Below are 27,384 nucleotides of genomic sequence, written 5' to 3'. Positions count from 1 at the left end.
ACTATAACAGAGAAATAAAGAATAATGTTGTCAAGGGGATGGGCCATGGCAGAGATCTATGTCAAATTACCTCACAACAAAAATGTCTGAAGAGATTTTGAAAAATTTCTATATATCATTCAAATAGTGAAGTGACTAGAGATTTGCCCTTTTATTTTTTTTAGGCAATGCTTAGAATACTTCTTTAAAATCATCAATATTCCTAAACAACTGTTATATAGTCTGTTTTAATCAATCACAGTTTTATTTCACCAGAAAAAAATCCTGTGGTAATATTTAAACTTGAAATGGGCTCAGGAGAAAATTACCAATACCTTATTATTTTTTGTTTGCTATTTTGTATTTGAGGGAAGTTCTACTTTAGAAACTCTTTTTCCCTCCACTGAGAAAAAACAAGGTGTACTGGCAAAAGCATCAGTCTTCTCTTGATGCTGGTATAAAGAAACTCTTGATTTTTTGAAAAGGTTCTTCCATGGTATTGGGAAAAAAATGATATAAATGAATGTGTAGTGACATCATTGCACAAAATATTAATACCATATATTAGCAATAGAAATTGTTTAATGCATTTCTGATTTGTAAATGTCTCAGAAAACAAAAGATCAAATGTTGTAAGCCCGATTTTTTTATGATTAAACTTCTAAAATAGTTTCAGTGAAAAATAGAATATTCAAGCTCACGAGCAGAGATAAATCATTCTGACGGGGTTTCCTCTCCAGCCTAGCACTCTTCTTTCTGACTCTCCCCATTAGTTACTGGCAGATATAACAGTATACATACTATAAAAGCCCATTCCAGGGATATTTCTGCTAAGCCCTTGAACACATACATACACCATAACTATAAGAGGCAAATAATCTTACGACACACAAATATCCCACAAATATCCAAAATATGACATTAAAGTATAAGGCAAGATTTAGGTAAATTATTTTGTATGATTAATAACAGTTACAATATATATTTACACTGAACATGAATATTTTATAAACATATTAAAATAATAGCAAGATATGAAAAACTCTTTCAAATTTAATAAGTCAATCACTGCATCACCTATGCCCCTAAATCTATAGCTTTGCTTCTAATTCTTCAGAAGATTATTAGTAACTCAAACACATTACTACAAATTTTATACCAGGAAGCCCATTATATTTAATCTGATACAGGTTTAGAAAATAATCCTACTTATATTTTCTTGTTCCCACTTCATTTTTTGTTTCTCTAAATTCCTCAAAAAAGAACAATGAAAAGGAAATGAAAGAAGACATATTTAAATATGTCATTTGTATGTCGACATCTTCATGTATGACTGTATTTCCTGCTGTAAGTATCTCAAGAGTAAGGACCATTGCTCCAATTTGAATGGGTTTCATGAAGGTTCATCCACGGAAATGGGGGAAAGTGACAAAATTTCTGTAGTGATTTCTTACCAATGGGCATTCTAAATGGTTAATCAAGTATGTAGCAATATATTATACAGAAACATGTTAGCTTTGGGCATCTAAGTTATGAATCTGACCCAACATGAAATAAATATCCTTGTCACCTCATGGAAGCAGGTGAACACTAGCCATTCACTTCTTAAGGATTCTATTGTGAATATTTCAGAGTAGGGCACGGGTTTGATATTTTCTTTAATAAGCTTCCTCTCTGTCCCCTTAGACAACTGAGGGCAGGTAAAATATTTTCAAAATCTGGAGAATACCCAATGTGCATATGCCAACTTGATTAAACATATGGAATACATACTTGGAGAAAAGCCAACTGGCGACCTGCTTGAGTCATCTAAACACCCAAGCTGAGAGAGGTTAACATATAAAGATCAGCTTTGGACTTTGAAGTTTTCTGTTCTTCATTTTGCCTAATTAAGACAAGATTTAATAATCAAACCACTGTACAAACATGTACCTAAAAGTATAGGTTTGTTTCTAATTTGGGGAAGAATTCTTAACAGACTCAAAGGAATCAGCTCCACATGGGAAAAGGTCTCTGATAAGATTTGCTTTTCTCATTGCTAAAATGCAAATGCCTGCTTTTCATCTGAGTTTTATCCAGTGTGACTGAGGTTAGCATCTGCCTGTCAAAATCTCGAGTTTGATACTGAAAAGGAAAGATTCTGATATTAGCATACCATCTGAATCTGAAACGGTGGCAATTAGTTAATAAAAAACTGTATTCCAAAATATTCTTAAAGGTATTCATAGAAACCATTTGTAGATCACAATTTCAAATGGAGTAATTTACCTACTTTACCATAGTAGAATATGTACATCCATGTGTTTCTAGGAAATAGAACTAAGCATGGCAGAAAAGCTTATCTACTATCTAATACTGGTTTTAAAAACAAACCTAATTCCAGATCGAAATACTATAAGGCAAAAAATAAGATCCCTAATCTTCCCTCCCACATACATTTCTTGCACTAAACAGTGGACAATTTTTCAAGAATACCTAATAATTTTAAGTTGTGCTGAAAGGCCACAAAACAAATAAACAAACCTAACTCTACCATAATATAGAAAACATATGCAGAGTCACATACAAGTCAATGAGTATTATGCCATTAGTCAGAGAAGGAAATTGACTCTCTCCTGATGATACTGATTTGATATAAAATAATTTGATATGAAATAATTTGCTAAATTTAGAGAAGTGCTACAGCAATAAAATAGGCATTATCTAATGACACATAAAGGGTCTGCAATGTATCGTAAAAGGTTAGAGAGAGAGTTGCCCCTGCCAGCCACCCCATCTCTAGCACCCCAATCCCACACATACTTTTGCTACTTCGAGAGTAGCAAAGGGCTAGGCTGGAAAAATTTCTGTTCAGAAGCATGGTATCCAATCCATGCTTCCTTCATGGCTCTGCCCTTGTTACCACGGAGGCCAAAAGAAGAGAAAAACTCCAGCAACACTTGCCATAAAACCAGCACGTGACGAAGATCCCTCTCCCTTACTGCCATTAGAAAGATGATTAGGCATCTGCCCATGAGAGTTTATTTTGTTTTGTTTTGTTTTGTTTGTTTCTTATATCATGGTACAACAAAGTTATTACTAAGCCAGGTTTTAGCTATCCATTTATCAGTAAACAAACTATCAGTTTGCAATATAATGCCTCTCATGCCTCTGCAACATACTTGTAGATGATACAGCACAAAGGCAAGGGAATAGAATCTTAATACTCAGGACCTTAATATTTTCCAGGAATGAGAAGATGGTGCTTTTTTAAGCCTACCACAGCAAAGAGTAGTGGAAAAACTGTCCAGACCAGGTTCTTTAATATCATTTTGCTTACAAATTCATAGAAAATCTTTACTGGCCTGTCTGATATTATGCTGCAATCACTGTTTCTTTGTAGTTGCCTCAGCAGGAGAGTTCCTAGGGATGTGGTATGGTACAGACATCCACTGTCCATTTTAGCAACATTAAGACTTCCAGGAAGAAATGATCACAAGTTTCTGAGAAACTACTCCAAACGCTTATTGGAATGAAGTGGGGCATATGCAAAATAAATGTAACATAGATGCATACAAGTTGCTGAGAAGTGCCTTACTGGCTAACCTTGGCCTATCTGCCATCATCTGTACAAACTTTTTGACATGTCAACGCACCACATTCAAGTCTGCCTCAAATCTTTTCTGCAACACTAAAAAATGAGGCTCCACATACATAGGCCTGTATGGGGTTGTGTACCAAAATAGATACCTGATCATAAAAGATCTTGCAAATGCATCATCTCAATTTTGTACAAATGTCTCATGAACATAATGGTGGTTAAAACACTGATGTTGTGATGCTGTCCTTGAGCCAAGAAAGCAGGCTTAGGATGATCACATCCTCCCATCAACATTCCTCTTATATACCCATATCAGTGAAGAGATCCCCAATTTCCAAATCGGCGGTTAGAACATTTTGACTTGGCTTGGAGGCTTACTTTGTTCATGTGGATTTGCTGCTGGTATTGCTTCTGCTTCTCCAAGAATTGCTGGTGTTGCTGTTGAATGACCAGCTGAGCCAACGTGCTCTGAGGCAAAGGTGCAGACTGGGTTCGGTTCAGGGGTCTGTGACGAGGCAATTTGTGGGTACCTCTAATGCCAGGTGAAATTCTCTCTTTTGTTGCCAAGGGTGACTGAGGATGTAAGGGAACGCCACCTGAAAAAAAAAAAAAACATGTATATGTGTGTATACACACACACACATACACACACACACACACACACAATTTTAAGAAAAGATAAGAAGCCAAAGAAAACAGATACATGGTATAAACTATACGAAAATTAGTGAATTAGTGATGCTACCAGGCAAACAACAGAAGGTGTGGTCAAAAGGTCAGGTGTGGGAAGAGAGAAATGTCAAGGCATTGGACAGGTACGCATCTGACCATACGACTCACCAGTCTAGTCTGGTATGAATAAAGGTTAAATGAGGTGAGTCCTCCTACCCCAGTTGGATCTGAAGGAATAAATAGAGGTGATAGCCTTTCCCACAGTACCAGGTATCAGGGAGACTTTTGTATAGCACTGTGGATCTCTATCAGGTTCTTAAGTAAAAGAGACATTATCCTGGATCACTAATAAAATAAAACCCTAAAATGATCCGCAAAAGGTGCCATAATGAATTACCAGCTACAAGAAGCTTTTGCTGTCGCATTTGTTCTTTCAATAATAAATGCTGCAGGAGAGCCTGGTGGCTGCTGTTGGGTGGCTTTCCCTCTAAAGTAACATGAGGGTGGCTGGAAGATGCCGGGATGCTGCCCCCATACTGCCCAGGCAGAGGAACACCTTGCCTAAGCGTCTGCGTCTCACACTTCTGCTTTTCTTTGAGTGAATTTGAAGCCTGTGTTGAGAAATAACAACGATGTTAATCCTCCTTCATCCATGTGGGTCGCTGGGTCTCTAAATCATTAGACAAGTTTCCTATGCCATAGCTTCCCAAAACAAAAGCCCCATCTTACCCAATGGCTGAGCAGGGAAAATGGACCTTTTCAACTAACTCAACTCAAAAAAGAAGGAATAAAAATAGGGTTGGAGCACTGAAGACAATTTAATATTGTCATTGTATTGAACATAAAAAGTTTTTTTAATTAAAATCAGAAGTGATGCTACATACACAATTTTAGGTGGAAAGAATAAATTCAAGAAATCTATTGTATATGATGACTACAGTTAATAACAATATACTGTACACGTGAAAATTTCTGAGAGAATAGATTTTCAGTGTTCTCACCATAAAAAATAAGTATGTGAGACAATGCATATATTAATTAGCTTAAGTCACTCTACAATGTATACATATATCAAATCATTATGTTGTAAACCACAAATTATGTACCTTTTATGTGTCAATTAAAAAAACAAAAAAATGCTTATTTCAGGCTTAATAAGTGGAAAGTACATTTCCAAAATATTTTATACACTGTTTAAGTTAAAGGCATACTGGAAAGGTAAAATTTATTCAAGGACTATACCATGGGGATTAAGAAGCTGGAGATAAGATGGACTGTAATTTTGGAGCTGCAAGCAAAAGGAACAATTTACCCTTTCTCTACATGGCTTCTAATGATTTCACAGAGCTGTAAGTGTCCAATGTTTAATTTTAAGAATTAAATTCTTAAAATAACCCATTGAAAGGAGGTAAAAATATGCAGAAATTTGATTTAAACAGTTTATATTAATTCATAACAGATCCCCAAATCTCTAAATATTGAATGTGACATTCCAGATATTTTGTATAATAAACTACAAGTGAAATAAGATATCAAATAAAAATGCTATTAAGAACTTGAAATGTATGATAACACAGTAATAAGGCAATAATAATTATATCATCAATAGCAATAATGAATTATCCTATTCAAATGAGTTAATGAATGGTGGTCATTTTGCTATTACAAAAGCAGAACTCTAATACCTCAAAATTATGTGGCATGTTTCTTTTCAAAACTCAAGTTTCATCTTTCAAAATTGCTGTGCACCAGGGAGGCGAAGCAATTTTCAGCGATGGAGAAATTGAAGGACAAAGAGGTAAGTGGTTTGTCTGAGTCACACAGCAAGTCAATGCAATGTTTAATCTAGAAGTGATTCCTTGTCCTGGCCTCTTTTCCTTAAAATTTCCCAGTATTCAGTGGAGAAATGGAATACTAGAGATTCCGTTGGCAAAGCAATGCTAAACTTGAAAAATTAATTGTGATGGCCTCATCCACACCAAAATGGAAGCAAAGAAAAATGAAACTTTAATCCAAACCACATTGGTTTATTCATCCAATGGTACCAAATCGTATTACCTTTGAAAGATTAAACGGTCTGGCTTTAGTACTTGGTCCTTTGGGAAAAAATTTTCCTTGACCACATTAAAAGTGGTACATGTGTGAGTTATTGAGAGGAGTGGCTTAGAACATACAAAAATAAGTAAAAATAAAATGCCTATTCACGTGTCATAAGAAGTTTTTGGGTTGGTATTTACTTATCGTTAGAAAAGATAGGAAATAGAAGCAGAAGGAAAAATAATTTTTAATTAGTGATAACTATAAAATATTATCTGTGAATATTTATTTTTATCGTTTCATTCCTAATTCCTTTTTTGTTTTTCATTTCATTTACAAATGTTTCATGTGGAATTTTAAGAGCATAGCTGAATTCAGTATTTTCAATGCTTTCTTTTATAATCCCCAGATATAAGATGACATCCAAATTTTATTTTCTCCTCATTGGTATAAGAACACAGTACCACATAAAATGACATTATAGTCTATTGACAATACCAGATATAGTAAGATATCTCTTAGAATGATTTTAAAATACGTATTGAAACTATGTATTGAACATACATGTGAACTCGACACATTCAACTCAGTGGAAGACTTGAAGGTAAGGATTGGCCAAATTGGTGATGAGAGTTGGAATAAATTTTTCTCTAAACCTAATGTATCATATGATCCCTGTATGCATACAATTTAATTAACATTTCAGAGATGAATTATTCTGGATAAGGCCCACACATTTTTTACAACTAAAACTGATACAGTTTTAGGGAATATGCATAGAATAATTATTGCCATCTTCTGCCAGTATGACAATAACATTTCAAGTTTAGCACTGCTTTGGCAAAGAGATCTCTAGTATTCCACTTGCTCTGCTGAGTACTAGGAAATTTTAAGGCAAAGAGGCCAGGACAAGGAATGACTTCTAGGCCTCCATGTAACAGTATGATACAGTGACTGCTTTCTTCCCGAAAGAACCTATTTCAGTTGTCAGGACTTTTAAACTAATTGATTCACTTTGAATCTTCTGGGAATAGTTTAATATTTTTCTTAGAGGTTTTCCAGATACATATTTGTCAGTACCCGAGAGTCAGTAACTTAAATTCCCAAAATAAAGTCATTCACAAAATAAATTCTATAAACATATGCTACTGTGCTTTCGAAGCTGTACCTCTCAGCACTGCCCTGGCTTGTGTTCCAGGTCTGCCACTTACTGGCTCTGTGCTCTTGTGCTTTGAAACTCTCCAAGTCTCAGCTTCTCCTTCTGTAAAAACGTGGGCTATAATCTCTGTTTCACAGGATGGCTGTGTGGAGCTATTAAAATAATATATCTGGAAAGTGCTTTTTTAAAAGCTATAAACCATTATACAAATGTTAGTTATTATGTTTACATATGATTATGTGAAACCAGGATAATTCTGATTTGAAATTAGACTGAATGTCTTTGAACAACACAGCAAATAGCAAACAGTGAAGGAGATGCTGGCTCTGTCAAGTTTTTCTAAAGTCTAAATATATAAAACATGAAAGAGAGTTCCCCTATGAAGAGATATTGCTTGGGTTGATTTAGGCTGATGCTGTGCAATGACTTACATTGAGCTGGGATGGCACTGCGGGAAGCCCCAAGGTAATGTTGGGCAAAGAAGGAGAGGTATAAAGACTTAGCAGGTTCATGGAATCTTCGTGAATTAGAATGCGTTGCTGTGAAACCATTTGCTGTTAAAAAAGAAGAGGAGAGTCTCAAAATACCACAGTATCACAAATTTTACTGTAAAATGTTCTCATTTCAGAAAATGGGCCTTACCATAATTAAGAAAAGATTTTAAGTATTTATTTCATGACTTCTGTATCCAAAAGTTATAATGTAAAATTTAAATAAAAAATTTCTTCCTAAGACATAGTTATCAAATCTGAATAAAAGGCATCTATGTATATTTTTTGCAAATTCATTTATAAAATTCTGGCTATACAAAACACGGTCAGCATATTTGTCATCTGCTGATAAAGTACAATGATAAAATTGTATAATTCTGATTAGTAAGTCTACTTCTTTTGTATTACTCAGTGAAAAAAATATGTATATAATGCCAATATAGTAGTTATCTTCATCTGATTCTTCATTTAATGTCATTTTATTGATGAGAAAATTGACCTAAGAAAAATCTTAGATGAAATATCACCATATAGGGCTTCCATAGGAATCACATCTTTTTTACTATAAACATTTATGAATAGACAATTCTGTGTGGTGTATTTTTAGATCATTCATATTCAGAAACTACAGTAAATGTTAAAATGTTATGAGTCCTATGCCACAATAGCCTTCATTTACACTGAAATACCCTGAATGTTTTGGCATCACTGTGCTTTTTACAACAAATGCCTTTTTTTAATCCATTACTAAGAGTCATGTTTTCCCACATGTGGCCTAATATGGTTGCTTGAATTACATTTTCTGTTTAACTCTTGCTTCCCTCCCAGAAGTTTTATACAATCAGAGTTACAAAGGTCTTATTAGACCAAGGAACTCTGGCCTGATATGGTCCCCAAGGGAACAACATCCCTGAAAAAGAATACTCCATGTAACAGTATGACACAGTGACTGCTTTCTTCCCAAACAAAAAGCATATGGGACTCCAATAATAGACCACCTCCAAGAGGGATATTGCACACACGGGCTTTGACTAAAGTAAATATAATAACTTGTCAAGCATGTTTGGGGGAGCTGTAGATTTTCCCCTGGACAAACCTGGGATATCAATTAACTGGGGAAAATATCATGTGCTAATACAATGCAACCTCAGAATGTCACTGAAGAGTGATGCACCACCAAAACACAGGATGTTATTCCAAAACATCATCTCAATCATACGTTTGTTTGGAGATGAGTCCTAGTCTTAACATAATAAGAGCACAGGGTTAAATGTGGAGTTTTCTCATTGCAACTTGGAACTCAAAGCTAGTTCAGATTTTGTTACTTCTCAGAGGAACATGTCAGATATTTGTGCACGAAAAACAAGAGGTATGTTGAAAGCAGTAACATTACATTGACTTTACATGCAGCCCTTTAAAAAATTAGATGTCTAAGTGACATAGCATGAAGATTATTGGGAAAGATTTTAAAATTACAATGTGTGAGATTGCAATTTTATTTTATGAGCTATCAGAGTTGCATACTTGCTGTAAATAAAAAGGCAAGCTACTCTTTTACTCATACAAATAATAAGCTTTTCACGAAAATTTTAAGTATAGAATACATACCTGAACAAGAACAAAAGGAACATATAAGGAAGTAAAAATATTTTAACTAGCTTATTGGCAGTAAATAGTGATTTAAAATAAAAGGATATGTTATTCACTTATCTGTATTCACTGGAGGGAAAATAAGTGTGGAAAAATACGCATTTTAAATAGTGCATAATATTCATTCAAGGTTATATCTGCTTCTCACAGCACTGAGATACGGACTAGGGGATTTGACATGGACTGGGAGAATGGCACAAAAAACACCATGGACCTCACAAAATAGTTGTTTCTTTGTTTCCCAGAGAGAATTTCTGTGGTATCCTCCCACCTCATCACAGGAATCAGAATTAAACTAAAATGAGAAATAGATATCTTCTCAGACGTAGTAATGGCAGCAACACACTGGCTCCTCACACTGGCTTTGACTAAAGTGAAGAGATGTGGGGACAGTCTTACTCTGGGATTGCAGATCTTTGTAGTTTCCTATAAAACTTGAGTGGCTCCATTTCCTCTCGCAGTGTACTGATATTCAGCACCTACCACGGTGCCCTGGGCCAGAATTTTTTGGAGGTTAACCTGTTCTTCACAGGCACTCTCAAGCTACCATTATGCTCATGCTGTCAATGAGGAAACTGAGTCATTTCCCCAATTTTGCTTCCATGTGGGACCAGCAACAAAACCTTTAAACTGACCAAGGCTATGAGATTTGTTGACAGCTGTTGCTACAGGGAGTACGACTCTGCAGCCACTGCCGGAAGACAGGGGAACCAGAAAAAAGTAGGGAGAATGCTGGTAGCTTTGGAGGAGAAGAGGAAGCAAACTCAGGCTCTGAGGCTAATGGCAGGAATAAAAGAGTGCAACTGGGAGTCCGGGGACTTGGGCACAAGAAGAAAGCTCTAGCGACTTTATAAATGTCAGGATGTTCAAGTCATGGAGATAATTCTTGATGAAGTAAGGACGATTCTGTGTCCCCCACATTGGTTAGGTATAGTTGATTCTTCCCAAAGACTCTTAACCAGTATGTCGTCTCATAGAAACTTTAGGGACCCGGACATTGCTTAGCTTATCTCCTTGGATTACAGATAAGGAAACAGGCACAGCATCTATGTAGACTTTCAAGGTCTAGAATTACTTCAGAGAATTGAAAAACCATTTCCCTCGAATTATTTTCTTTAAATACAGCTTTCCTCAACTATGCTTTTTGATTGGAGCAGTCTATCTGTTCCACATTTATCTCTTAATAAGACCTGGAGCCATAGTCTACACTGCTAACTCAGTACAGACACACTTGAAAGTCAGACTAACAGATTGGGAGGGGTACCGTTCACCTGACACAATGAAAGATCCTGACCAGCATTCTTGCAAGGCAGGAAGACCATCCCACCTTAGCATTGCGGTGAGCTCACAGGTGTTTTCAGGCAAAGCCAGATTTTTCCAAGAAGCAGTTTTGAATCTGGCCCAGCCCTTAAATCAGTGCTTTGCTATGATGCCAATACTTTGCCATTTAGAACATGGAAATGACGGTTTTAATCTGAAAATTTTTCAGAACCAAAATTTTTATTGTGGTTAGATAAAATGAAAATAGTAAATGTATGAATGGCTATTGTTTAACCTTCACAAAACAATTAATGAGTAACTTCTCTGTGTTAGATTAATGGTGTTTGGTGCTAGGCATACAAAGATGTCCTATAAAACATCAATTCATGTGGCAGTTAGCTGCACAGAAAAGTAAAGAACTAACTCTTTGACTTGTGATAATTACTGTAATTAGAGGAAGGAGCATTATGTTAGGACATGAGATATGAAATGGGCCAAGTGCTGGGGTAGGGGTGGCCTACTTACATTTTACTAAGGCTTTTCAAAATCTTACTTAATTTCTCTCCTGTTATGTCAATAGGAGGGGCATCTCACAGATAATATTTGTAATTCAAATGAATACAAAACACATAGACTGAAATGTTATGTCTCTCAATAGAGCTATTTATGTGGAATTGAAATTAACCCACTGACTTAAATTAAAAGACTCAGAATCTCTTCCAAAAGGGACACTGGCTAAAATTAGAAAAATGGACAATGTCAAATGTTACAGGGATTTAGAAAGGTAAAAACTCTCATGTATTCCTGGTGGGACAGTAGTCTGGTATAGCAATTCTGTTGAACTATAAACCAAAATAATTATACTGTATACCATATGACCCAGTGATGGCTTTGCTGGGAATTCTAACTTCGAGAAATTCTCCCATTAAGCTGTAGAATGATAGGACATGGTATATATTGAAGGGCACCAGGACATCTACCTCAGGAATCAGTATGTGGCAGCACCCACCATGGATTTTTATGGTGATTGAAAGCACACCATTAGATTTCTGCATCCATAAAGACATGGTGTCTGGATCTAAAAACACATGCTTAGTGATAAAAGCAAGAAAATGGAATGATGCAGGTAACATTGTGCCATTTATATCCCATGAAAACTCATGGATGCAAAGTAAAAAATATATATAGTGTAAAAATTTGTATAAACAAGAACACAGGAGAGAATGATGCCTACGGGAGCAAGGAAAATGAAAGTGGGGAAAGGAGATGGAGAGAAAGAACCAAGGAAGGAGGGAGGGAGGCAGGGAAAAAAGGAGGAAGGGAAAGAGAGGAAGATAAACAAATACTTTTCTTAATCTTAAGAAGACAAAAAAGTCAACGATAGCACTTGACAGAATGCTAGTTATACTAGTTATGTAAATAATTACCTACTTTTCCTTTTTTTTTTTTTTTTTTTTTCTTTTTGACAGGATCATGCTCTGTTGCTCAGGCTGGAGTGCAGTGGTGTGATCAAGGCCCACTGTAACTTCAAACTCTTAGGCTCAAACTCCTGGCTAATGTTTGTTAGGTTTGTGTTTTTTTTTCTTTTTTTCTTTTTTCCTGTAGAGACAGGGTCTTTCTATGTTACCCAGGCTGGTCTTAAACTCCAGGCCTCAAGTTATCTTCCTACCTCAACCTCCCAAAGTGCTGAGATTATAGGTGTGAGCCCCCATGCCCGGCCAATAATCACTCACATTTTAAAAAGCTCAGAAAATGTGGATATAGAATTTTCAGTTTACTGTATGTTCCAAATTATCTACAATATGCATGAGAATCAGAAAAAGAAAAAATATATATATACACACAGAATTGTGGTGAGGAGCAGCCTGGACTTGTGAAACGAAGTCTGGTCTAAGTGTCTTATACTTGAGCTCTCCCACTCATGGCTTGTAACCCTGGGCAGCACCCAGCTTCCCTGGACTTCAGAACCTTCAGCCTGAGACTGAAGCACCTCTGCCCAGTTCTAGCAGGTAACATGTGAGTCTATTGGAATGGCATACAGGAAGACATGCTTATGAGTCTCAACCAGCTTTGGCTTTACAAGGTCCCAAGTCCCTGAATCCAGGCTATCTAAAAAGAATATAGCCACGTTTTTTAAAAAGAAAAGCCTCTTAATCATTTAATATTTGCCTATGGTTTTTTTTTTTTTTTTTTTTTTTGAGACAGAGTTTTGCTCTGTCGCCCAGGCTGGAGTGCAGTGGCCGGATCTCAGCTCACTATAAGCTCTGACTCCTGGGTTTACGCCATTCTCCTGCCTCAGCCTCCCGAGTAGCTGGGACTACAGGCGCCGCCACCACGCCCGGCTAGTTTTTTGTATTTTTTTAGTAGAGACGGGGTTTCACCGTGTTAGCCAGGATGGTCTCGATCTCGGGACCTCGTGATCCGCCCGTCTCGGCCTCCCAAAGTGCTGGGATTACAGGCTTGAGCCACCGTGCCCGGCCTTGCCTATGGTTTTCATGGGATTTTTCAAGATTGTATTTATTTTCTACTATTCTTTCAGATAGCTCATAGAAAATTAAAATCTCCATGTAGTTAAAAAAATTGTTCAAGCAGTAGAATCTCTCAAGTTTCCATTTTACTGGACACCCAAGAAGGTGTTACTATAAAATGGTGAGACATATTGTGAGACCAAAAAACAAAAAAACAAAAAAAAAAAAAAAAGAAAAATCATTTGACAGAGTTTGCTTGGCATTTGAAACGCACTGATGTTTTGTTAAAGATCTTGCTTTAAAATATTGACTCATGTTATTCCTAGTAAATGATTATTTTGTCATAGCAACCTCCTTTCCCTGAGTCGGGGGTGGGGGGAACGTGTTTTATTTGCTGCTATCTAAAACCACAGCTCTACACCCACTCAGAAGGGAGCATAACATTTACAGCAAATGTCACATCAACTATTATGAAACAACAGGCAGATGAGTCACGTGAGATTGGGGCAAAACAAGTGACATTACAGATGATTTTAGAACACTTAACCTTATTATTAGAATCCTTTTTAAAAGCATTTGTATCTGCTGGAAAGTTTATTTTAAAAAATAGCATAGCAGAGACAGCCACTAATGTTCAACTAGAAATAAACCAGCAGCTTGGCTACCGTTAAAATAGCTATCAAATAAATCTACTGAATCTAAAGTAATAGTGTTGATATCCATGGAAACATATTTGAACCCACAGGCCCACAGTATTAACAATAAAGTAACTAGATAGGTAAAGACATCTTTGACTGGAGTTGGAAATAGAAACCCTTGAGGTTTCAGCTCCCCAACCAAGTTTACAAATGAGTAAAGCAAGTAGCTCCAACAATCTGAGTTCTGGGACTGAGCATATGTAGGAAATAGAAGAAATGGAACAGAAGTGGTCAGAGCAGATGGAGACTCACTCTCACATGAGAGCTGCTGGCTTGAAGACAAACATGCTAATGAGTTTTCCCTACCAGGAGTCAGCGTTGATAATAACAACAAAAAGTGAACTTGTTCCGAACTTCATAATTTACCACCTGCCTTCCAAACACTGATTCCCTAGAACAAAGCTGCTAGTGTAGGTATTATGGTACTCCCTTCTCCTAGATCAGGAGTCTGAGGGTCAGGGGAAGTCGCTTGACCAATGACGATAAGGTAGCTGGTTTTGGAGCCAGGTTCAGGCTGAGTCTTCTGAATGGAACACCCATACATTCCACTACAATGTGCTATTTCCTGAACCTCAATTTATGAGTAAATTCTCCTCCTACTTCTGTCTTCCCTTTATCTAAGTTAGGCAGGACATGTGAATTACAAGATAGAAAATTTTGTTTTCATCTAGGGCTCAAGATCTTTAGATACAGCCGGACTTTCCTACTTCTGAAGCAGCACAATGGGATAGAATCCCATTCATTTACATGGGCTCTGAAACAATTAGGTGACATGCTTTTCTACTTACAGGCCATGAAATAAAGACTTCATTCAAATATACACTATTTTAATATGAAAACTCACCAGTGTTCCTTAAGCCAAAATAGTAGAATAAGCCTATTTTGTAAACGGTAAAGTATGCAACCAATTTTTTTAGAGTGCAATATATTATGCAAATAATTCATGCCCCCAAAATATTTGTTGCTATGAAGTCCCGTACTATTATTAATCTTAGGAGACATCTGTAAAAATCATCCTAAATTCTAAATGATGGTTACTCAAGTATGGCTGAGAAATTTTTTTTCTCTTTTCTCCAGTTTGGGTGGAAACATTTAGTGCTAAAAAGCTATGATATTAACTTGCTGACAGTCTCAGTCTAAATTCTGCTGTCTCCTCACCTATCGAGAATGAATTACACTACAGATCTCTGTAAATGCAATACAGCAGAAAACCACATGTTAGCCATCAGGGTTGCATTTTTTGTTCTGGGCCACAGAGAGGCTACTCATCAGTGCATAAAGGTCTGCCCACCTGGCCTTTTGGATCATAGTTCAGGCACACAATTAATTCATTATGAGGTAAGTCACTGCTTGCTTTTGAACTCGTCTTTCCAGATTTGGAGGTGAATGTCCTGTCACTGACCTGAAGAAATACCTCTACCCTTTTAAACTCCATTAAATCACATTTCCTTCTGTTTTGTTTTGTTTTTCTTTTTTTAATGGTGTGGGTGAAAGGAAAGGTTTGCAGTGAGAGAATATGTTCAACAATTAGCTGAAAACCTAGGGTACCTAAACAGACGATTTGTGGCAAATTATGGCTTTAGAAATATAAAACAAATTAAAACAGTATAAGCAAAATCTTGTATTTACATTCTTCACCAATGTATCCTTCTTGGTTGTTTCAATATGTTGTACTAAATACTATACGGACATATATATGTATTTACAATGAAGGAATATATGTATCTTGTTTGGTAACTATCAAATCATGTTTTCCCCCATCTTCCTTTCTGAAAGGTAATCATCATGCTAAATTTTGTGTTCATCACTCTCTTGCCTCTTAAAAATATACTATTATGACGTATTATCAAACAAAGTATTGTATTACCATTTCTGAACCTAGTAAAATGCTCCCTTGTTGTAAGTGGTCTTCTGAAACATTGCAATGACAATGCATTTCTTGGAACCAAACATGCTGCTGAATGTAGTCTAGTGTGTTGTTTTCATTTTTCAATGGCACAAAATCCATTCAGGGACTGAATGGAACCCAGATCATTTGGTGTTTTCGTAATTACTAAGAATTACATTCTTCATACTGAGAGATAATGACAATCTAAAGTTTTTTGAAAAAAAAAACTGTAAACAAGTTGTTCTTTTCCTGGAAATTTACTAAATAGTTGCAGAGAATGGACCAATATCCAGGTATAACTACACTAACAAAAAGATGCTATCTACAACTAATAATCCAATAACTCCACTTATATATCTGGTTACAAATATAAACAAAGTATTTGTTCCATCTGCTATCATGTTTTTGAAAGGATAATGAAAAAGAGAAAGAGGGGTGACAGGATAGTAAGTAAGAAATAGATGTGGGACTGCAGACCATGTAGAGGCCAGAATTACTATTCTTTAAATAGCTGAAAATGGTCATAAATGACAGCATCTAGATATTTTGCTCATGTTCCTTGGAAACTTATTTGAGGGAAATTTTTGAAATCCAGAAGGAAGGTATATTCCCTTGGGGAGGGGGCGGTTTCTTTGCTTTGTGCAGACTCCCAATGTGTGAACTACAAATGTGGGGCCATGATAAGTTAACAGCTTGAGGTTATGTGATCTGGGCTACAAATCTACACAAGGACTAGCTTGTTGTTAAGACTTCTGAGAGAGAGGATCTGCCCTCCGCTCTGCTCCACATCAGACAGCCCAGGGCAGGGGGGTCGGGGCAGGCAGGGGTGCGAACAGAGCAGTCAGAGGGGCAGTCAACTCACCAATGTAACATAGATATGGGCCTCTGGGGTGTCGGCTTAGAGTTTGCAGGGTCTCCTATTAGATTATCCTCCTTGGTTGGTACTAGGCTTTATCTTCTATCTCTTGAGTTTCTGAGGCCCTGAAAACCAAAGCTCAAAACTCAAGTGTACAAATGTGCCCAGAGCAAAACTGACTTTGCTGGCTTCAGTCCTTTGCTCATCAGAGACAACTTCTGGATTTCTGCCTTCACTTATATTCTGACCTGATAATTTCATAACTTATAAATAATTTATTATGCATATGTATGTTTGTGTTTGTGTGTATAAAACATATGAAATTACAGAGCAACAGCTGTACAGAGCCATTTCTATCAGTCAAAATAACTATTTAAAATCAACTGGGCTGCCTCAGGAGACAGTGAAGTGAGCTCCCTATAAGCAGATGCATTCTAACAGAGGCTCGATAATCACATGGCAGAAAAGCTATGGAGATGATCCAAGAATAAGAGACTTGACCAGTCCCTTTCTGTCTCAAGGTACCATGACTCTATAAAATATAAAGAAAGAAGCATGTTATATATCAGAAGTTAACACATCAGCTCTCCTTGTACAGAGCAATGCACAGTGAAGAAGGCATAATAACAGAAACAAAAATAAGGCTTTCAGTCAGTCAATTGTTGATGACTTCAAAACAGGTGATTCCATGAGTGGCTATTTTCAGACTCTTGCCTTTGATAGCCAAACACAGAAACTACATAAACAAATTCTTGATGACTTTTATATGGGCTTTCCTCTTAGTCTGGTATCATTGGTTACACTAAATCATGTGTTACATCAAACTAGTATCCTTTAATATGTCATTCTGCAAACATAGAGTTCATATCTTGTCCATGTTTATATCCCTACTGTGAGGCAAAATGACTTGAATATAGCAGGTGCCCAAAACATGTTTGCTCAGTGAAGCTTTACACCCTTCAACTATCATACTGCAATGATTTTTCATCACTTTTCAGTTCAAATGGATAAAATCCACCTCACTAGGTTCTTCTGCTGAGAGGCCCGTAGGAGTTGGTTTTACTTACTGATGTGTCTACTCACATCGGCATAACCAATAGCCAAGCAGAGGGACTAGTGAGTGACGTAATTGTCAGGCAGTGTGCACTGAGGATCACTAAAAATGTTTGACTGAGGATTACATTTCAATATTCTTCGAGCCTGGATTGCCTTCCAAACATCTTTGGTTGTCTGATTTACAAATAAGATCAAGTTTACTGAATTCTACACATTAAAAAAATCTGTAAGAAAAAATTGATATTTATGTCAGCTAATAAACATCAGTTCATTTCTTATAGGTTTATAATATTTACATTAGTTAGTAAATATCAATTTTTTAATTGGTTTATAATATGTGGAACTGAGTAAACTTCAATTCATAAATATCATTTGGATATTGAAGGCCAACTCAGAAATATTACTTTGTATTAGGTAGCTAATCAGAAATTCAATTTTCTAAAGAAACAAAAAAAAAGGGTCTTACCTCAGCATGAGGGGTAGGGGGCAAAACTGAAGTCTCATTTTCAGTAACACTTCCAGTTGGCCCGTTGTTTGGTGAACTGGGACCAGAGCCTGGAGAACTGCTACTGACTGAGGATTCTGAAAAATATTGTGAAGTACAAATGTATTCATGAGGAACATACATTGATGAACTTTAGTTAGTGTAACATGTAACACTGGGCATGTTATTTTCCCCCAATGTAAATGCAAGCACTATTTCATGAAATAGAAAGAACTAAAAATTTCTGAAGTATCTCTGAATTTTCATACCACTTATTCTCCCTTTGTTTTCATGGCAAAACATACAACATAGTATTCAACAGTTTCTAAATAAGTAAAGATATCCAGTTAGAGAGGGTCACAGGAGCTTTGAATGAGAAAAAAAAAAAAAAAAGAAGGTAATCTTTTCTTACTTGCTCTTATGCTATTGTAGAAAATAACAGTAATGAAGATAATAAAATTGTGAACATCAAAAGACAGGTTGTTAACACATGAGGTCCAGACCCATTCAAATAGGTCTGAAAAAAATTGTTCAAATGCTGTGCTGTAAATTGATTTTTATTTAATACATTAAGGCTATACCTTATTATACTGTATACTAGTTAAAGTTATATGAAGAAAATCCAATAAAATGTAAAATCTCAACATTGGACTGATGACCTTGTACAACACCATCTGACTTTAACTCTACTCAACTTATTTTCCAGAAGATGAGAAGTTGCCTAAATTTAACATGTAGATTTTTAAATACCAATATAACAAGAAATTCCTTTTAGCAAAAGTCAGGCAACAACAAGACAGATTCTTTATTTAACTCACCCTTTCCTCTTCAGATACAAAATTCACATGTACCTCAACTTATGCAGAAACTAATGCATTTGTTAAAACATTTAATTGAAAATATAAATTTCCATTTCCTAGAAATATAGCTAGAAAAGTCATCTTATCAAGCTTTGGCAAATTATTTATTCAGCTCTAATTAATTCCCTACCACTTTCTACAGTTCACTCATTTCAAAATTTTCCTACTTACCTCATCATTACACCTTGTCAACCCAACGCTGCACAAATGATATTGCTTTTCAGAGACAGGACTTTTGATATGATTTCCACCAGCATCTTTTCTTTCTACTCATGATTATGTTATCTACATTCTGTTTTCCCATTTCAAATATAAGGCACTTCTCTTCTTCTCTAATGTTCACACATTTAGTCTTACATATGATCCCATCCCCTTAAAAAAAAAATCCTAAAAGGATTAGTTAGGTGGAATCTTCACGCCCTCCACCTACACTGGAATTGCCCCTCTAGTCTGACGGCATGCTAGTAATTCTTGAGAAGTGGTGTTTTCTCACAATGTCCACTTACTTCTTCAAGCCCCGGCAATATAGCTTACCCACTATAACTGCAACTGTTCTCTCAAATGCCACCACACTTGAAGGCCTCTGAGAAAACATTCCTTTCCATATCCTTTCTACAGTGGCATTCTCTGCATCCATGTTTGTCTTTCCATCTCTTTGACTTTTCTTCCTCCTACCAGTTCCTAAATTCAGACATTCACCTAAGTTTGTGGCTTTATCTCTTTTCTATTTCCCTTGTCAAAATCACTCAATATCATGATTTCATATGTCATTTTGGGGCAGAATTATCTCAGGAAAGTCATATTTCTTGCCTTTAACTCATAAATTCCAGCCCAAATTCCTCTGAAAGCTGAACATTTCAAGCTCCCCTACATATGTGTAAAACTCAATGTATACATTTTAATATTAACTGTTTCCTGCATATCTCTATTGTTTCATCACCCTAGAGTCATCCTTACTCTCTTTTTACTGCAAATATAATTAGTTACTAGGCCCTTTTAAGGATATCTTTACACTATCTCTCCATCTATGTATGACTACAATAATTTCAGTTTAAGACTTTGTTATTCTGTCATAACTATAGCAAAAGTCTGCTAATATTTCTGAGTCACTACTGTAGTCTCTCAAACTTTTCTTTCAGATTCTTGCAAAAGGATCATACAGAGATAACTCACACCATGTCCCTCTGCTCCAAAATGGAGTCTAATATTATTTCCCACCATTGCCCTTTCTGTACTCTACACTCAGTTAAATTAAATCACCTCTTCTCCTTTAATGCCAAATACTTTTCCAGTTCATGCTTTTGTATCCTTTCTTTCCATTTCATTGCAGGCCTAATCCCACCTATAAGGTCAAAGCCTGGCTCATATAACATATGTCCCTCAGAGAAAGGGAACTCCCAGTCTCCAGGCAATATTTTCGTACCCTCTCTCAGAACACCTATAACTTTCAACTTGTATTATAATTATAACTCTATTCAGAAATGCAGTGCCACTGGAAAGAATGTGAGGTTAGTGTAAGAATTCTAATCCTGCCATTTATTTACTGTGAGATTTGAGCAAATTATTAGTATCATAAAATACTTAAAACACATTTTGCTCACTGCCTTTCTGTCTATATATCTTGTTTGCATTTTGATTAATCTTTTTTTATCATCACCTGTTTTCCTTTAACAAAGAAAATGCAGATTAAAAATTCTTATAGGAATTTCTTTTTCCCAACTCCTAACTCTTGTCTTTACAATATGACTAACTGATTTCTCGTTAATGTCTCATTTCCATATCATTTCCATTTCCATATTTTTAAAAAACTACTTTCTTAAACATTCTGTCTTACCAATTTTAAATTATAATATTTATATTATTTTATGATATTAAGACTGAAGAATTTCCTTATGTAGAAATCACTGTGATAAGCACTAGAGTTCAAGGCAGCAACTGCTGTACCAGAGGATTCTATGACATGACACTGGATGGGATCTGGGAGATGGAAGCAACTGATTTTCTGAGATCTCTGATCTCAGTGCATGATATTGGAACTGGAGCTTGAAGAAGGGTAGCCAATGAAATAAGGATGCTGGAGTGGGGAGAATGGAAGAGAAGGCATTGCAGACACAGGGAGAGTCAATTTTAACATTTGAAAAGAACAGAACTTTTTGTAGAGGTCAGAAAATACTTGAATTTGAAAAAAAAAAAAAAAAAGATGGCAAGTGGGTTCCCATGTCAATGAGGTGGAATGAGTTTGAAAATAGCTTACACCTGAATCTATGAAATGGGGAAGAGAGAAAAGATATAGAGGTAAGAGGATAACAGCAACAGCAACTGAACTGCTATGATGTTATGATAGTCTCTGACAAGATACTAAAAATATCTTAAGTATTAAGATACAAACAGATTTCATCCAAATTAGATGAAAGTTGGCAGAGCAATGGGAAGGAGTACAGGTGAAGATAGCTGTGTGTCAGCAGTCTGGAGCCTCTAAAGACATTTTGAGTAAGTGTGGTATATCAGTTAAAAATATCTACCAAAGCATCCACAAGTCCACTCACCAGAAATGCCTGTCTAATAAATGTACAAGTCTCTCTTCCAATACATATTGTTTCCTGAGATAAAAGGGTGAGTGCTTAATCTCACAAAATTAAGAAGAGAAATATATTTTAAATTTAAGGAAATTTGAGTAAAACTCTGGTAAATCATAATCCTTATAAATAAGAACCAATCATTACTGAGATAGGTATTGAGTTAAATGCCACTGCAATTTGGTATAGAAGAAAAAGTGACTGTGTAGAAAAAGCTATGATCCAGAAAACAGACTACAGGAAAACAGAAAAGCACATTGGGATAAATAAATATCACTTCAGACATTAAGACTATGAAGCAAAATAAAATAGCACTATATTCAGTTTTTTCTTTTCTAGAAGTTTTTTTTTAGAGGGGGCCTACTTTCTGCAGTTAGAAAAACCACGTATCTACATTTATATTAGACACCTGATAGGTTTATAATTCTTCACATTCAATAAAACAAATTCACTCCCCAACTGCCCACCCCCATCAAAGATCTCTATTAGAAAAACCTAAGATTTTTATTTACTTACATACAATAGTATTTCCTGGGAAAAATGTCTGTAACTCCAAACTTAGAATTCAATTTGTCTAAATTAGTGATTATATTTAATGTTGGAAAATACATATAAACTCTAGTAAAATAATTGTATTTATTATTCACTGATTTAATATTTCTTATCCCAAGGAAATATTTTCCATTGAAATCACTAACACTTTTCTTCAGATAAGCATATAAAGGTGTCCAGATTGTATAGGAGACTAAATATTTTTTTCCAAAATTGTCAACTAAACTTTTAAGTTGCATTAGAATACACGTTTCTACCTCCACTTCCACAGTCTTCCTCTATATTGCCTTCCTGTAGACACTGTCATGGCCAAAAGAGATATATAGAAAATGAAGAATTTTTAAAAACTTACTAAAAATAAGATCTGATCTTGGAGAACTAATACTAACTGCCCATATTGGTATAAGCACAGTTTTCCTTGAGAATGGGAAAAAAAAGTGGTTGCAAATTACCACTTCTTTCTTCATGCAACCAAAGGAAACAACTAGATACAGTGCATAACTCTAAGTAGGTACTCAAAAAACAGTAGTAAGTGGTAGTATTTTGGCTAGTATTTTTGGTTCTTACAGCCTTAGGTCTTTCATTTCAAACAAAGTACAAGTGGAACTAGGGGTGTTGTAAGACCTCAGGTTGAATTTCCTAACCCCTCTACTAAAACAGGCAGCTAAAAAAATAACTTCCATTTGAGACCCGTGAAAATGACAGTTTCTTCCCCTTCATAAAAAGCAATATATCCCCCTCCTGCCATAAGTCCCACTTCACTAGTAAACACATAAAGTCATTTATGAGTTCTGTAAATTTGTTGAAAAGTCAAGGTTTTGCTGTTCCATGTAGTTTAATTTTCCCAGATGTATTTTGTACATTCATGTCTGAGTACAGGGGAAAGTGTTCTTCTTGGACCTCCCTCTGCTCATTTCTGATCAAATTTCATTAAAAATTATATTCTTCTGGCTGGCATTCCCAAAATGGCCTGCCTGTTTCTGAAAAGAATAAGGTGAGGTTTGGTGTTCCCTAGTTATGCCTTGATTGACACATAGTTCTTCATTTTTTTTCATTCATTTCCTGTTTAACACAGTTGGTGAATGCATAGCAAGGTTTATTGAACTACTTGTGAGTTTTCAATATAATTTCCTTTGAAGAAATATTTCTCCTCAAAATAACTTTTAATAAACAGCAGGTATATTTATTCTAAACTATTTTTTTCATTCCTACTCCCAGCATTCATATGTCTGCCCAATCCTCAATTACCTGTCACCTCAAACATTCGCTTCTTGAATGAAGTGACAACATTTCCATCCTTCCGCCTGAGTAAGGGGCTGCTTCTCCTCTCTGCCACTTTCTGTTTTAACCTGGACCGCACCTTCAAGTTGGGCTCAGAGGCTGGGGATTGAGACAAAAAAATAGATAAAAATTAAAAAAATAGAGAGCCAATTGCTCCTGTGTTAAAAAAAAAAAAAAAGTCTCACCCTTTTCTTGGTCCATTCTCATTCTCAAATGAAAAACTCAAGCACATAAATGAGGCATTGACTCTATATTAATGAAACAGGCAAATGTTGCAATTATTTTCATGAAATGTGTGAAAGTTTTTTCAACTTCTCTAAATATGAAAGTAAAAAGTAAACAAAAATATAAATTTTCTACTTATTTTATCTAGCAGATTTGGGATTGTTAATGGGACGTTTAATTAATAATTGTGTTTGGGTCACAGTAAGATTTATTATACTTCATTGTCAGGCCTTTTAATTCTCTCAAGGGTGAAACTTAATAACCACTAAAACAGTAACTTAATGTGATTTTAGAGACTCTGACCTGGCTTGCGGTAATAAGAAGACACCTCTGAAGCATATAATTTATGTCTAATTCTGACTCCTGGAATATTTCTTTGTCAGTAGTTTCTAACCTAAAACCTTGGGAAAACATACTCTGTGTAATGACACCAAACCAACTAGAATCAATGCAAATAAGACATTCCATACATTCAGTATACTATCAGCTGGAAAGAAAAGGTGGCTAAGTCTTCGAATTGAAGGTTCTGAGTTAGGTTATATATTCCATAATACAAATACACATTATTCACATGTATGTTACCATTTATTTTGTATTCTAAATATTGAAGCTTATTATGGAGCTTCACTATTTTTAAAATACCACTTATTTTAAAATAATTATGCTTTAGAAGAATGGAAACACTGGATTGCATCTCTGTGCGACAGAAGTGGATGATGATGATGGTGGTGGTAGTAGTGATGGTGGTGATGGTGGTGGTGATGATCATCATGAAAAGGATATTTCTGATGACAATTAACATTTATATAGTCTTTTCTATGTTCCAGTACTATTCTAAATGTTTCATCAATATCAACTTGTTTAACCATAAAAACATCTAGTAAGCCTATGCCTATTTATAATTTGATTAGATCAATGAGGAAACCAAAACACAGAGAGAGGGTAAGTATCTTGCCCAAGGTTACAGAGGTAAAAAGGGATGAAGCCAGGCTCTGTACCCAAGAAGTCTGGCATAAGTCTATTCTAAATACTGAAAATGTTGCTCTTCCAGCTTTCCTTATGTATTATCATCATAAAAATTATAAAACAGTTTTTCCCAAACCACCACTAATCATCTAGAGGAGATACAATGTTATAATGTAGCTAGATTTTATCAGTGAAAATATTTTTGAGGGAATTTATATTTTTGCCAGACTGCAAGGGATATCAAGGGTAGAACTTACAATTCTTCCCCACTTTTTTTTTGTTTTAGTCTTCAAATATCTATAGTTTTTGCTTTAAGCTTGGACGGAGAACTCTTGCATTATATGTTTTCTTGGAATTGGCTTGGTGAAATAGGAACTTAACAATGAAGTTCAGATACAAAAAAATAAAGCTAGCTACTTTTTTGTGTTGTAAACTTGATTTTATGCCTGAAAATACTGAAAACATAAAAAAAATCAAAAGCCTGAAAATGCTGTAAAAGCAGGGTGTCAAAAGGTGGGGCAGAGATCAGGGGTGAACACAAGCTCAAAGTGATAGAGATCTGAAATGTATCGCTTGCTGGGACTCCCACACAGAGGCAAACAAACCAACCAATTTGGGAAAGGATTAGGATTCTTGCCAGACCTTCCAGTAGTGGCAACACACTTCACCTTAGTGTAGGAATCTATCTCAGTTTCTAACTCCCAACTTACCCAGGAATAAAGTGAGATACTGGGACTGTATTAATGTACTTAGATATGTTTCCATGTACACATTTATTTTTAAATTCTTTTAAAAATATTGATCTTGCCTCTGAAAAGTTATAGATAATAAATATATTTATCTAAAACCTAGAAAGGAAAAATAAAGAACCATGAATCCCTAGGTGCTAACTACATTGATATCCTCTGTAGCCTTGCTAATAACCATAGGAAATCACAGATTCTCAAAACTTAGATGGAGGTATGATTTGATAATGAAACCTGATTGATTAAATGCTGCAAATTGGCAGTCTATAGGGAATAAATCAATTGATCACTTCAAAAGGCAGTGGGTGGACTAGAAAAGACCACGCATTTTCGGTGAGGGATGGGAATTCAGTCTGCATGGGACCACTTTCCCGTTATGAAATTTGCAGTGAGATTCTAGTGCTTTCTAAGCCTGATTCGTCACTTGTGAAACATAGCTTAATGCCTTTCCAATTAGATACCTAAGAATAACTGTGAAGATCTGGGTGAATGTAGAAGGGAAGGGTTTATGAAACATATTATTGGTACTATTTCTGAAGGCTAGTTATACAGCTAAGAGGGGCTGATCCAGAACTAGGCCCCAAATCTCCTGAGTCTCAGTCTTGTACTCCTCTCTCTCCTAATATATTGCATCAGCAGCGGCTGAGTGTCTGCAATCAAGATAAAAATGTGCTGACAGATTGGAAAAATAGCATATGCCATTTAAACATTCTAAATGAAACCTAGAATTTTCCAAGATTTTCAGAAAGAAATGATTTTTAAGGTCAGCAGATAGCTTTCTCTCCTGTTTGTATACTTGAGAATTGGCCAGATATTCAGCTCTCAGATTTCTTTCAATGGTCAACACACAAAAGTAAACACCAGAAGAGGAATGAGAACTGGATTTTAGTCTTGTATCTACCACTTAATAAAATCAGTAACCTTGAATAATTCATAGTCTTGCTGAACATCAGTTCATTCACACAGACCAACGAAGATGATACCTTCATTGTGCCTGGAGTCAAATAGATGCCTGGATGATTACTTTATATCATTAAACCTCAATTTCTCATGTTAAAATGGGGTGTTGGAGGGATTTTCTTCATTTTCCCCCCAACAGATTCAATTTTCCTTCCTTCTCTGAGCCCATGGAGGCTGAATACTGGGGCTGCAACACTCTAGTTCTTTGCTGGTTGGATTTCACTTCGGCTTAATCTACTGGCAGGACAGGCTGGTGGCCAAAGAATTAAGGAGGAAGGAGAGGCCAGGCTGTCCTACACTCTCCCTGTCACAATGCTGCATCATTGGCCACGGCTATGTCTCTTCCTGACTTCATCTCCCTCTGGAAGCCCCTATTCCATGGCTCCAGCTCTCCAGCACTCCAGGAACAATTTCCTTCCCTCTCTTCTTTGTGGGAATGACCTCCCACTGTTGCTATTTTCTGGGTACCCCCACTTCCCTAGGCAGTTCATTTAACCTTACTCACTTCCTTATTAAGTACTCCCTTCATAAAAGTCTATGACCCATACTGCAAAGATCTGTTCCCTGCCAGGATCCTGATTAATATAGTCCTACATATCATTTTTGTTTTTTTTTGAGATGGAGTCTCGCTCTGTCGCCCGGGCTGGAGTGTAGTGGTGCGATCTTAGCTCACTGCAACCTCCGCCTCCTGGGTTCCAGTGATTCGCCTGCTTCAGTCTCCCAGGTAGCTGGGATTATGGGCATAGGCCACCATGCCTGGCTAATTTTGTATTTTTAGTAGAGACAGGGTTTCACCATGTTGGTCAGGATGGTCTTGAACTCCTGACCTCAGGTGATCCGCTCGCCTGGAGTGTAGTGGTGCGATCTTAGCTCACTGCAACCTCCGCCTCCTGGGTTCCAGTGATTCGCCTGCTTCAGTCTCCCAGGTAGCTGGGATTAT

General features: G+C 36.2%; 1 protein-coding gene across 6 annotated transcripts in view; it reads right to left on the bottom strand.

Annotated features, from left to right (window-relative positions):
• HDAC9 (histone deacetylase 9) overlaps positions 1-27,384 on the bottom strand; it is a 921,220-nt gene that overhangs the window by 343,801 nt on the left and 550,035 nt on the right. For 4 of the 6 annotated variants that reach the window (XM_011944152.1, XM_011944154.1, XM_011944155.1 and 1 more), the window contains 4 exons: positions 18,261-18,376; positions 7,859-7,981; positions 4,629-4,842; positions 3,938-4,155 (listed from right to left, as the gene is read on the bottom strand). In XM_011944152.1, coding sequence (XP_011799542.1) covers positions 3,938-4,155; positions 4,629-4,842; positions 7,859-7,981; positions 18,261-18,376 — 671 coding nt within the window. Of the gene's footprint in view, positions 1-3,937; positions 4,156-4,628; positions 4,843-7,858; positions 7,982-18,260; positions 18,377-23,514; positions 23,647-27,384 lie in introns of all 6 variants that reach the window. The other 2 variants (XM_011944150.1, XM_011944151.1) reach the window with 1 other exon arrangement.

This window comes from Colobus angolensis, unplaced genomic scaffold (genome assembly GCF_000951035.1).
Source record: "Colobus angolensis palliatus isolate OR3802 unplaced genomic scaffold, Cang.pa_1.0 Scaffold229, whole genome shotgun sequence".
NCBI classification, from domain to species: domain Eukaryota; kingdom Metazoa; phylum Chordata; class Mammalia; order Primates; family Cercopithecidae; genus Colobus; species Colobus angolensis.
This window is presented reverse-complemented; position numbering and strand designations above follow the sequence as displayed.